This window comes from Ipomoea nil, unplaced genomic scaffold (genome assembly GCF_001879475.1).
Source record: "Ipomoea nil cultivar Tokyo-kokei standard unplaced genomic scaffold, Asagao_1.1 scaffold1026, whole genome shotgun sequence".
NCBI classification, from domain to species: Eukaryota; Viridiplantae; Streptophyta; class Magnoliopsida; order Solanales; family Convolvulaceae; genus Ipomoea; species Ipomoea nil.
In genome coordinates, this window is record NW_017617454.1 from 3442608 (window position 1) to 3455511 (window position 12904).

Consider the following 12904-nt stretch of genomic DNA (forward strand, 5'->3'; position numbering starts at 1 on the left):
TAGAGGGACGCCGAACAAAATTTTACTTCTGAAACAGGGTTTAGGGTTTAATACTTTAATCAAGAATTTTTTTCAAATTCCAAAAATAAAATTCGAAGAAAAGAAATTTAGGATTTGCTTATCTAGTTAAATTTATACTGTATACAAATTCCAATGATTTTCCGGCGAGCAGCTGCTAAACTACTCGGAGGATTCCGGCTATCTTCTTCTGCCACGTCACTTCAGAAAAGATCTTCCATTTTTCTGTCCAATGCAGGTCTTTGTTAACTCTGTTCTGTATAAAGAAGAAGAAAAAAATCTCAAATTGAAGTTAGTTTATCTAATCTAAATGAATTCTTTAATGCCTCACTGTTTACATTTCAGGAATCGCGTTTGATTTATATTGCTTCTAAGTGTAATATTTGGCATACTTCTGAATAGTGTATAAGTATAATTAGCAAGATGATTCATATTTTATTGCATTAAGGAGTTTTATTTTTTTATTTTAATTTTAATTTTTTATTTTTATTTTGACACATAGTTTAACACTTTCCTTGTATTTGTGCATTTGCAGTTTTCCAATTTCCTTGTATGCTAATCCCTCATCATCCTACACTAATTCAGTTTCAGGAAAACTTGAGTGTGTTAATCAACATGGCTTTGAAGGTGATAGTTTGAGTAGGCACCCATTCAAATGGATATTTCTATTTGGACAAGCTGGTACAATTTTTTTTTCTTCAGAGTGTTATCTACATATATTTTGGTGTACATCCCAGCACACCTTGTTACTATGGCCTTCCATTAGAAAAGTTGATCTTTTGGCTTACAGTGTTAGAAACATATTTCATTAAACATATGCAACATAATTCTTATTATATCAGTAATCCTTGGAGGACAAGCTACTGTTGTGATGGCTGAAGATGTTTCGACTCCTGTGAGTTCTAATGATGCAAATGAGGCTAAAATAGCTGGATTGCAAAAAATTGAGGATGGCTCTATCACATCAAATATACACACTCAGAAATGGAGAGTCTTTACAGACAGTGGAAGGGATTTATTCTTACAGGTATGTCTTACCTGACTGTTTTGCTGATTCTCTAGTGTAAGCTGTTTTTGTTCTCATTTTCTAATTTCTATTATTAGTGTGGTTCACATCTGATCTGCAGTTCTGATCCTATTTTAACCAGGGAAAGATGGAGGATGCTGAGAAACTTTTCCTTGCTGCCATCCAGGAAGCTAAAGAAGGTTTTGGGGACACAGATTCGCATGTAGCATCTGCATGCAACAATCTGGTGGGTATATGTGCTTTCTGCATTCTCTAATGTTTGTCAAGGCTCATTGAATCTTTGATTTACACTGTGTCCTATAAGGTCTTTTTTTTGCCGCATTTTCCTTTTTCTTTCCCTCTTTTCCTTTAATAAATTCTCTTCTGCTGCCTTTCCTGAGGGATATGCTTGGGTATGTGGAGAAGACCATTACTGAACTTCCATTCTGCAACTGTTCATATTATGTTCTCTATTTTCTTCTGGAGTATTATCTACTATCTCTTTGGGAAATCTCTATCTATGAGTTTGTATCTGTGACAGGCAGAGTTGTATAGAGTTAAAAAGGATTTAGACAAAGCAGAACCTTTATATTTGGAGGCAATCAGTATCCTCGAGGAATCATTTGGACATGATGATATACGGTAGATGTTAATTTTCAAAGGTTATGAGTGCCTTTTCTTTATTAATGTGCTGCTTAATTCCATCTTCTTACCACTGCTAATGTGAATTTTGCGACTTGAAAGTTATAAAACTTGTACATTCCATAACAATCATAAATCCCTTTTTTTTTTTTTTTGGCATGCTTCTTGTTAAAACAGCGATTGCAAATGTAACCTGCATATTGATCAGTTGTTTTTTTTTTTTCTTGTTCTCTACACCACATGACATCTTGTTTGAGGTTGGGAGGTCTGTCATCAGATCCTTATAATTTGTACTTGTTCTTGATCTAGGGTTGGGGCAGCGCTTCACAATTTAGGTCAATTCTATCTTGTGCAACGAAATTTAGAACAAGCTCGTGTTTGCTATGAGGTAAAGCCACAAAAGAAATGGCAGATACCTTTTGCTTCTTTTTCTTTTACATCAGATGTGCTCATCCTTGATTGAGTTTTTCTCTAAAGACACATTCTGGTGTTTTAAAATCATGAAAATATGTGTTAAGTCCCTATAGAATAAAAATTTTCACCATAAAGATAGTGGCACACTTCTGACTCATTTTAACCCTTGAAAGATATGGATAATAAATACTATTAATCAGTGAGTAAGAATACTGTTTATTAATGCATAATAAAATGCTCAAATCTTTTTATGAATGTTTTCAAGTGTAGCCTATTTTCCTTGTCGCTAAACTAATATTCAAAATATATTGGCTACTCCTTAGAATATGGCTCTCATCTGCAGACACTTATTGGCTTTAGGTTGGTTTATAAGCTTCCATAAACAGAAGAAATGGCATAATATGTTAAAAGCACAGCTTAACTTGTGCTGTTTAACTGAAGAATGAAAATGCTTTTGTGTTGATAACAATACATATTATTATATTGATCAAAGTGCTAAAAATGGTCAATACACAGACTTATATATAAAATGACTCTGATTACAACCTATATTACACTCTTAAGGTTTATTTAGTAGTAAAAACAAATTAAAAAAAGTGTTGACAGAAAGATTAATTTGTTTCCAACTTAGTTACTCCGTATTATCTTTTGCAGTCAAATATAAGGCTTATTTAGAATGTGGCTTCAACTCAGAGGCATGTATATAGCATGGTTTGAAGCAATCTGTAGATGAGTAGACTCTTATTTATTCATTTACTTTACCTGGACTTTAGGCTGGACTAAGCCCCATGGTTTATGCCAAGTGCCTCCTCCGTATACATTAGGCAAATCTCCAGGTTGTGTAACTGGATGGCATGGCCCCAAGGAGTCAACTCCTAGACTTTAACCTTGTCTTTCTAACAATAAATAGGAAGTTTATATCAAGTTGGATATGCTACTAAAAATTTATATCTTGCATTTCTTGTCTGAGAACATTTGCTCTGGTTTTTTATCACTTTGATGGTTTTGAATCAGGTTGCCCCTTTTACATTGTAGATAGAAATACTTTGTCATAGAGAGCATTGCATGAAAATTGAAATGCATTTCCCCACTACTGATGCTATTTTATTTTCTTTGTCCAATATGCTTGGCAGCGTGCTTTAAAGGTATGTGGTTAATGGTTTAACTTTAAATTTGTCATTTATTGTAATTAATGTTTCTAATATTGTCATACCTTCACCCTTTTGATTGTTCAGATAAAGAGGCGTGTGTTGGGGGAAGCTCACCCTGACTATGCTGATACAATGTATCATCTTGGAACTGTAATGTCATGTTCTTTATATCTTCCCAATGCATATATCTTCTCCTTTTATATGAAGTACTGCTAATTAGATGTTTAGATGTCATACATCTTATATCAAGGCTAGGACGTATATGCATGCAAGATGTTATGTTCTCCCGTCATGGGCAAGAAATCATAAGGAAAAATGAACAATGAATAATAGTTGGAAAAGGAAAAGAAGAAAACACTGGGTTTGCTTGAGACCCAGAACTCCGTTAGACCCAATGCATATATCTTCTCCTTGAGACCCAAAACATAATGATCAATTGTACGTTGCTGCTTCTAAGGTTAGCAATCTAAATGGATTGAAAGTATTAATATGTAGTGACTCGAATACTATTAGTACTTCAACTACTAACGTTGTTTACCATGAAGTTTTTAATAATGTGTAATAATCAATTTACTTAGCTTCTTATTATTTAATTATAAATTTTTATTTTTGTAAATTAAATTTTAATTCAGGTATCTATTTATTATACTTAAATTAGGTCTATCATAAAGAACTTAAAATTTTAATTCATGTATCTCTTTCTTTTATTATAAATGTTACAACAGTACTTCATATTTAATTATATAAATTTAGATCGTGCATCGCACGGGACAATATGATATGTTCACGAGATATACTTCTCGTTATGGGCCTATGAGAGACAGAGTTTGAACGATTGGTTCTGTTCTTCCCAATCGTGAAGAAGGGAAAACAGAATGAGAGAAGAGAGAGTTGGGGAGAAGTTGGAGGAAGAAACTTCCTTTTGACTTTATTCAATTTCCAACTTGTCTTTCAATCATATATTGCTGTCCTATTTAAGGACTACCAACATAATTAACTAAGGAAGGAAAGATAATTACCAACTATAAAGAAATTCTGAAATAATACTAATTGAGATAAAAAAGTAAAGAGAATAAATCAGATTGCTTAAATCGAGGGTGCCAATCTGTAAGATTTGCGCCCTTTTGCAGTAGTACTGTTGACCAACGAATGCATCATCACCCCCGTCCTGGAGATCAAGCTTGTCCTCAAGCTTGAAGCAGGTGACAACGTTCAGGTTGAATTCAGGTGATGCCATCGCGTGCGTCCAGGCTGAATTCAGGGAAGTCCTCTGTGGATGCAAGCCCACCAGGCGGTTCTTCACCATCCTCTAATGTCCACAACATAAAAAGGTTGCGGCATTTATGACCCTGAAAAATTTTTTCATCACAGTTGTAGCATAAGTTTTTGGCCATGCGCTCGGCCTTTTGTTCGGGTGTGAGGAATTTAAATTTGGGTTGTTGCGAGTTGAGTGATGGATGTATGGGTAATGGAACACGGGCGGATGACGGGGCATTTTGTGTACTGGCTTGTGGAGGGGCAGGCTTGGATGACAAAAGGCCTAACAAGTGGCACTTGCGCCCTTTTGCAGTAGTACTGTTGACCAACGAATGCATCAGAATATCTAGTTATTCTAAATAATACTCCCTTTTATAGGGTTGATTACAAAGATTCCTAAACTAAGAATGATTAATTATTTGGTAGTTTCTAAATAATTAAACTACCTAAGCTAATTCGAAGACCAAGAGTAATAAGTTAAAATAACTATTTAGTTTAGTAATTTCTAAATAACTATTTAGTAGTTTCTAAATATCTAAACTATGTAATGCAATAGTAATAAAATAAGACTTCCTAAATAATCTTGGCATCAGCATGTATCATAAGATTTAATTGAAGCCTTTGTTTCTAGATCATGCCTACAAATAAGATTCCTATCTTTATCTCATGCAGTTTTTTCCTCCATTAATATTTAAAACACTGTGTTTCCTTATCAGTTCTAGGAGACACTCAATATGTTTAAGCGCCTTCCAGATTCAACTGCTATTCATTCACTTAGGGTGCACTTGGGAGAGATTGAAGTGTTCCAACTCCAAAAGGCTGTTTGGATGAACTGTAGTTAGAGCAGTATACCACTCCAATCTCACTGCCACCTTCTCTCCCAAATGCACCCTTAATTAGTTGATACTCAATTGGCTTGCACACTGTTTAATTTTCAGTGACCATTCTTGATGTATTTGGCTGTCAAATGTGGTTTTCTTTTGGAGAAAACTGCAGTAGTGGTTAAATCCTCAAATTTCTTTTACTGACCAAAAATACAAATAAAATTCCAGGTTCTGCGCCTCCAAGGGAAAGAGAAGGATTCTGAGACCCTTATTTGGGATTCTATTCGGATTTTAGAGGTTTGGTATAAGTTTCTTAGAATGACAGATTATGGGTAACCTATTGTTAAATAATTTATGCTACTTTTCTTAATCTTATGTTTGGCAAGGTAGGATGTTGGTCAAGGTGAATCTATCATATGCACCAAGAGGATGCAGCATCTTGCTGAGGTTGTTCTTCCACTTGTTGTGTCCATAGGATGCTTCTGTGAAACTTTCATTATGCAGGAAAACAAAACTATTTTTTAAACTTACAAGCTAATGGTTTAACTTTCAAAAAAAAACTTATATGACTTATCTTAGGGTTTACTCCTTTATACAGATGTACTTGAAGTCCAACCGAATTGCAGAGGCATTGAGCCTGCAGAGAAAGATCTTGCATAAAATGGAACTGTCTAAGGTTATCAACTTTTTGGTCATCTTCTTTAATCTTTAACATTGTCTCCTATTAAATTAATTTATGCAACTTTTTTCCTCATGTTGTTTCAACTACTTTTGCTTTTCATGTTTTTATGAAATGGTTTATCTCCCTTATAGTAATCCTCTATATCCATGCATTTTCTTTTTCTGATTTTTAGGGATGGGGTTCTCTGGACACAGTACTTGCAGCAGATCGCCTTGCCCTAACCCTTCTGACTCAAGGGAGCTTAACAGATGCTCAACAGCTTTTAGAAAGGTGAATTTCAGTATTTTAACTAATTGTTGAGAGGTTAGAGTGGTGTACTTCCTGGTGTGTATAATTTGGTATGAATTTCTGGTGCAGATGTCTTGATGCCCGGAAAACTCTACTTCCTGAAAATCACATTGAGGTTTGTGAAATCTCAAACTTGTACAATGGCCCAAATTCTGTTAATTTATATGCCGTGGTTGCATAAAACTGCTATGGAAACTAGTGGAATATCTTGCCATCCGATGCCCCCTCAAATATATATATGATCGAAGGTGTGGTGCATGGTGATAATAATGAGTAAAATATATGACATTTTAAAATATGGACAGGATGGGACTATGAGAGCAACCCTGCCTTCTATACAACAACAACAACAATAATATATGACATTTATTTTATTAAAAAATACTCAGTAATTCAATTCAAAAGTACTTTTCCAAAATAAATATATTGTTTTTTGTTTGAAAATATAATTCAAATAAATATTGATGAATATTTTAGAGAGTCTCAAACATCTTCAATAATCAATTATTATTAATACATGTCTAAATAGATAGTATGATTAAGAGAATGCCTTGTTTTTGTATGAATATAATTTAAATAAATTGCAGGATAGTTATTATGAGTATTGTTTAACTTTAACAAGAAACATTAATTAGGATTTCAAACATAATTGTTAACATGATGTCAATATTTTATTAGTAAGAATATATATTTGATCTCAATTAAGACTGAGAAGTGTTACTACAACAATGTCCTTAATTTATACTCCATACATACATAGAGTATATGTACTTTTTTACAAAAATATTATAAGAACAATAATTCAAACATATGATGTCCTTTTTATTGGAGAAATAATTCTACTCAAAATTATTTTTAAATAATAGAGAAATCATTTTGTTTCAAAAACTAACGGAGTAATTTAAATGAGAGCAAATTCCACTTTTAGTTCTTGACTATTGTGGCGTTGCCACATTTAATCCTACTCTTTTAATTTGCCTTGTTACATCATTGACTTTCATTTGCTTGCTACAATTAGTCATCTATTTAAATTTTTGTCATGCCTCCATTAATAAAGAGGGCTGACATGTAATTCATCATTCAAGCCTTTTGCTCCAACATGTAATTTTCTCTCCCTCTCTTGTAAACTCTTTTAATTAAATGATAAAATTACACGTTAGCTATCTTTATTAAATAGTGGAATGATAGAAATTTAAATGGATGACTAATTGTGTCAAGCAAAGGAAGGTCAAGGATATAATGAAACAAAATAAAATGAGTAGGATTAAATGTGGTAATGCCACAATAGTTGATGACTAAAAGTGGAATTTGCTCTTTAAATGAATAGCAACGAATAGTTTACATACTCTTAAGTTTTGTTTTTTGTTTTTATTTTTATTTTTTTAATAAATTTTTTATAGTCAATTATGGAACTTATTTAAATTATCAATGTGTGAGTAACAGGAATCTGTTATCTTCACATTATTGCCCTAATTCCCAAGTAATGTTTGCATATCTTGAAATGCAAGAAATTTTATTTACTTTATGATGTAAATTATATTGTTTATAATAATTTCCATGTTAAACATGCCTACTTTGCATTGTAATTTTTAATAGATTTATCTCATTTAGTTCTTTTTTAGTAGATTGCAGGCAATATTCTTCATATAGCTAGACTGAAAATGCTTAGCTCCAATAAACTAAGGAAGACGAATGTTACTCAAGCAATCACTGAGCTTGATATGGCAAAGGATCTTTTAAGCCAATCAATTAGGTAAATGGGGTATTACCTTCAATTTCCTTTGCTTGTATTGTATTCTACTATTCTCTTGAACACTCAATTACTGAAGTCAAATTCATGAGTAACCTATGTGTTTACAAAGTTTTCTTTCTTTTGCTTGTATTTTAGTCTCTTGAACACTTAGTTGTTAAAGTCAAATTCATGAGTAACCTATGTGTTTACAGTTAACAACATCTTGCTTATGCTTCTTTCATGTTGCTATGTGGGTCACTATCGCTAAAAACTGCCTTCCTTTGGTTCTTCCCAAATCCTAACAACCCTTGTCATCTATAATACATTGAATTGTTTAGTAGGTTGATTTCCAACGACCCTTTTCCTCAAATTGATATAAGCACTGGATGAAAGAGAGTACTGAATTGATATGGGGGACAAGTATAGAACAATGCAGCTAATTAATTATTAACACTTAACAGTGCCATCAAATACAATTTCCTAAATCTGTGTTTATTCGAACATGGCTCTTTTTGCGGTATGATGTGTGTGTGTGTGTGTGTGTGGGGGGCGGGGGGGGGGGGGGGGTGCTTAAGAAGGATATGCTTACAATGGGTTTATCTATCTATGACTCTTTGTAGCTGGCCTCGTTTAGATTGACATTAAGTCTTAACTAAATTTACTTTTCATTCTCTCTATATAATGCAATGGTACAACAGAACTGCTTTCTGAGTTCTAAAGATAGAACTTCCACTTTTTGGAATGAATATGTTTCTTAAATGCACTGAAAGTCAAGGAAAATTCTTACTGAATTTAGCATTCTAGTTAGTCATATACTTTGCATAGTGATGGCAATTGGTCAAGGATGGCTACATCCACCACCAGACCCACCCTTACACTTTCTCCGCCCACTCCTATCCCTGCAGGCCGACCTGCAGCAGGTGGACTTTTTAGAAACCCATCCCCGGCCCAGCAGATGTGAGTACCCACTACAGATACCTATCACTTATTATCTTATTAACAAATTTTAAATAATAATAATAATAATAATATTTAAGTTATTTGCACATAATAAAATAATAAAATTCACTACTTATACTAAAACATAAAATTATAAAAATATTCAAATATAATAACTAAATTGTTAATATTTTTTTTTTTTCAAATAAACTTATTAGTTTAGAATTAAAAATAGTAAAAAACTTAATGACAATTATAAAAAAAAAAAGTTTTAGAATTAACTACATACTAGTATTTATTTTACTATTAATATATATATATATATATATATATATATATATATATATATATATATATTATGGTGGGTCGGGTTGGGTTCTATGTGGGTTTTGTATATAATTTTTTAAGACCCACCACTCGCTATCATACAAAAAACCCTATCCACGTCGGTGGATATCCACAAATGGATTGAAATTGTCATCCCTAACTTTGCATAACTCACAGATGATATTTAATGGTGCCTTTGCAGAACTTTTCGTGAATTTTTAAAGGACAATGCAATTATTTCTTTGTGATTAACTATATCCAGAAAAGTGCTTGATACAAAGAGGTAAAAATTCATCAACTTTCTTCTTGTTTGCCACCAGTTTTTGATCTTTAATAATTTTTGGTCATAGGGTAGCCCGAAAAGTTCTAGCTCAAACAGTAAAAGAGAGAGGACAGCCGAAATCCTTTGGAGTATCCAAGCAAACTGGAAGATACAGACAGTTAGCACTAATGACCCTGGTCAGCTTACCTGTTTAAGTATTTTACTGTTGTAAAATGGAAAAAAAAATCTTGTGGATATCCCTTTTCTTCAAGTTTTTCACCAACATTTCTCTATGAAGTTGTGCTAAAAATTTAATGAACATGTTAAAATTGTTGAAACCTTACTATTTCTCTTGTTTATTCTACAGTAGCTTGCAATTTATTGCTGTATGCCTGTATGACATTTGTTTTCTTGTTTGTTATGCTTACCTTCTATAAGGTGCTGATACACTATGTACCAAGCTGCTTGCTTCACTGCTGCTTCCACAGGACTCATTTATTAACCAGCAGTGGTGAAGAAAGCAAATCTATATATTATTTTCTCCTTTTCTTCTTGTCAACTATAACATTATTTTGTATATGCTGTTGTTTTTGCGTTGGGTTATACCTTGGTTACTGTTCTGGTGTAATTCTAGTTTCTGCTTGGATGTTCCTGCAGTTGAAATCACTTAACACCCTTGCATTGTTGGAGGTGGCAAAAGTGGAACTTCAGGAATCAAAGGTCAGTGTACTTTCTGTGACCTCTTATAGATATCCATTTTCTTCCTTTGGAATGTTAAGTGGATGCTCTTGTGATTATGTTATCAATTATGTGGAAGCTGTTCATTGAATCAGTTATGCCATTGCATTATCATGTTGGAGAATGGAGAACAACCTTTTGTATGCTACTGTCATATTGTTTCATAATCATTGTTAGTTGAAGATCCTGCCTATTTAAATATATGATTTGTCTTTGGTGTCTTCCAAATATAGGATTGATTGTTTACTTTTCAAGAGGTTGGTTCATGTTAAACTTCATCTGAATGCACATTTTTTATTTAACTCTAAGCATACCTGTTCTGCCTTCAGTTCCTTGGACGAACATCCATCCAACCAAAGAACTCTCCTTTTTCAGCTTTTATGTAAGTCTATCCTATGAAGTAGTCCATCCTCCAGCACCAAACTGATATGCACTCTGATGAAATTAGGTTTTACTTCTGTGGTTCCTTGCATTTTGTCTCCAATACAGATGAATATCAGTCCTTTATGCAACGTTACAACAAGGATAAGACTTATGATAGACCGTTTGTATTTCAATTCATTTTCTTGAAATCCAAGCTTGTCTTTGTATGTATTCTGATGGGCATTTTTTATTAGGAGCATTGTTTTCAAAATTCTAGAAACAAGATGCTCATAAAATGAGAAATAGGACCACCATTTTAGCTGTCATAGTTAATATTCCGATGTATTTTTCTTTCTTTGTCATCTCAAATAGGTGGATGGTCTTGTTGGTGAGGCTGAGAATGCTCTTCATCAATGCATTTCTGCTTTCAGGGAGGTATGCATAATTCATTTTTCAAAATCCTTGTTAACTTTGGATTTTAGTAGTATGACTACTCTAGGCTTTAGCAAAGGAAGAAAAGAACCTTTTCTATTTGCTCCAAGTCATTCCTAATGCCCAATCTTGCAAGTTGAATGAAACTTGACCGTAGATCTGAAACTCTTATGATTATAATGCTTTGTAGAACTGTTTGATGAAGACGGTATACAAGTTAGCTACGCAATACATAATAGACATACTATTTCATGATAGCAATGTTAACGATAGAAGTGTTTTTGGATGACTTAAGAACTTGTACTCATCTAGTTCTATATAGTGGTGAAATAATATCACCAGGAATGCCGTAGAGTCCATATAAATGTGAACCGATTTGGGTTTTTTGCAGTTTGAGACAGAGAAATCGTTGGCTGATATCCCTGAAGTAAAATCGGATTATCTTTCATGCCTGAAGCATCTGTTTGTTCTAATAAACAGCGGTGGCAAAAGCCTGACCGCTGATCAGTCCAGAAAAGCCGATTTACAGCAACTGAAAGCCGAAATTATCCGCATGGAAATGGAACTCTCAGCCAAAGGAGGACCCATAAGCTAAGTCTTTACAATATTTAATTTTAATTTTTAGACCATTCGAATAAATATATTTTATGAAATGACTAATAATGCATTCATTAACGAGCCGACAGTCTAAATAAATAGTTTTTATTTGTGGAATTATTATTATTATTATTATTATTATTATTATTATTTGTCCTTATAGTAGTTATACGTCACTTGATGTTGAATTGTTTGATCACATTCTTCTCATTAAAGACAACATGCGACTGTACGATTAAGCAATTCGGACATCGGCTACGTGCCGTGCAAAAGACTCGCGGGATTATTTAACACCTCCTTCGAGCCCTTCCCTTTCGGCCTTAATAAATTATTTTTATTTTTTATATCATGAATGTTAGAAAGGACAAAAATCTAAAAGGTGAAATCAATTTCGGATCAGAACGCTTGTGCAATGGCCCATTTAAAGATTCCAACTCCATATAGTAATAATTAGTATAATAAGACACTTGTACTGTATGTTTTATTATTATTTTTTTTGTTAGGTCAGTTACCATCACCAGCACAGGGGTTAGTATACTAGTATTGTACTACTGTCTTTTAACAACTGAGCATACCATTAGCCCTTTTCTCAGTTAGAGAATCACCCTTTCATGTGGTGTTTACGTTAAATACTAAAATTTTTAAGACGGCTTAAAGCAATTTTTTCAATTAGCTTTTTGAGAAAAGAAATTATATCAAACAGCTATCAGTTAACAGTTAATTTACTAAACACTTTTCTACCATCAGTTAATATTATTAACTAGTTAAATCCTCTAATTAATGCAATCAGTTAAAAGATACGCTAAATATTAACTAGTTAAACCATCTAATTAACGCAATTAGCTAAAAGCTATCAGTTAACAACTATTTACCAAACATGGCCATTAGCTACTCCGTATTTAATATAGTTTAAAGCTACAATAATTAATTCTTCGACCTTGTATTAGCAGATCGGGTTTCATAAGAGTAATTTTCATATAAGGTTAATATGATTTATGATGCAGATGCATCATTGTTTAGTATATAATAATATAATATATAAATATAAATGTACAATTCATCTATTTGCTTAACTTTTTAGTTGGGATAAAACATATTTTTTTAATTTGATATTCAAGTTTATTATATAGAGGTCAAGTAATCAACTTGCACACGTAACTACGTAAGAGGCATGTTGAATATATAATATATAGTTGTTCATCTATTTTCATTTATCAGTTTAGACTTTTTTT

The 12904-nt window shown here is 32.9% G+C and overlaps 1 protein-coding gene and 1 long non-coding RNA gene across 3 annotated transcripts; one reads left to right on the top strand and one right to left on the bottom strand.

The window, feature by feature from the left end:
* Window positions 1–11832, top strand: LOC109180378 (kinesin light chain 3). Of its 2 annotated transcripts, none has more exons than XR_002054059.1 (18): window positions 1–256; window positions 604–699; window positions 861–1045; window positions 1167–1271; window positions 1566–1666; window positions 1976–2054; window positions 3214–3225; window positions 3316–3381; window positions 5541–5609; window positions 5703–5759; window positions 5911–5988; window positions 6167–6264; window positions 6352–6397; window positions 7908–8035; window positions 9636–9739; window positions 10200–10262; window positions 11016–11078; window positions 11467–11832. XR_002054059.1 is itself a non-coding variant. In XM_019329906.1 (18 exons), exons 1-18 carry the CDS (start codon window positions 154–156, stop codon window positions 11668–11670), a joined length of 1662 nt encoding a protein of 553 aa, XP_019185451.1. In that variant the 5' UTR covers window positions 1–153; the 3' UTR covers window positions 11671–11832. The 2 variants fall into 2 exon arrangements, 1 of the variants encoding a protein (XP_019185451.1); XM_019329906.1 differs by having other exon boundaries at window positions 9631–9739.
* On the bottom strand, window positions 5240–6162 carry LOC109180387. The gene is made up of 3 exons (XR_002054071.1): window positions 6079–6162; window positions 6026–6030; window positions 5240–5250 (listed from the first exon to the last, which is right to left on the bottom strand). It is a non-coding gene; the product is annotated as an uncharacterized LOC109180387 (long non-coding RNA).
* Window positions 11833–12904: the final 1072 nt, after the last annotated feature.

Coding starts and splice junctions, on each gene's coding strand:
- LOC109180378 (XM_019329906.1), top strand. CDS start 154: ATGATTTTCCGGCGAGCAGCTGCTAAACTACTCGGAGGATTCCGGCTA. Junction 700..860: donor ATTTCTATTTGGACAAGCTG/GTACAATTTTTT, acceptor TTATTATATCAG/TAATCCTTGGAGGACAAGCT. Junction 5,610..5,702: donor ATTCTATTCGGATTTTAGAG/GTTTGGTATAAG, acceptor TTGGCAAGGTAG/GATGTTGGTCAAGGTGAATC.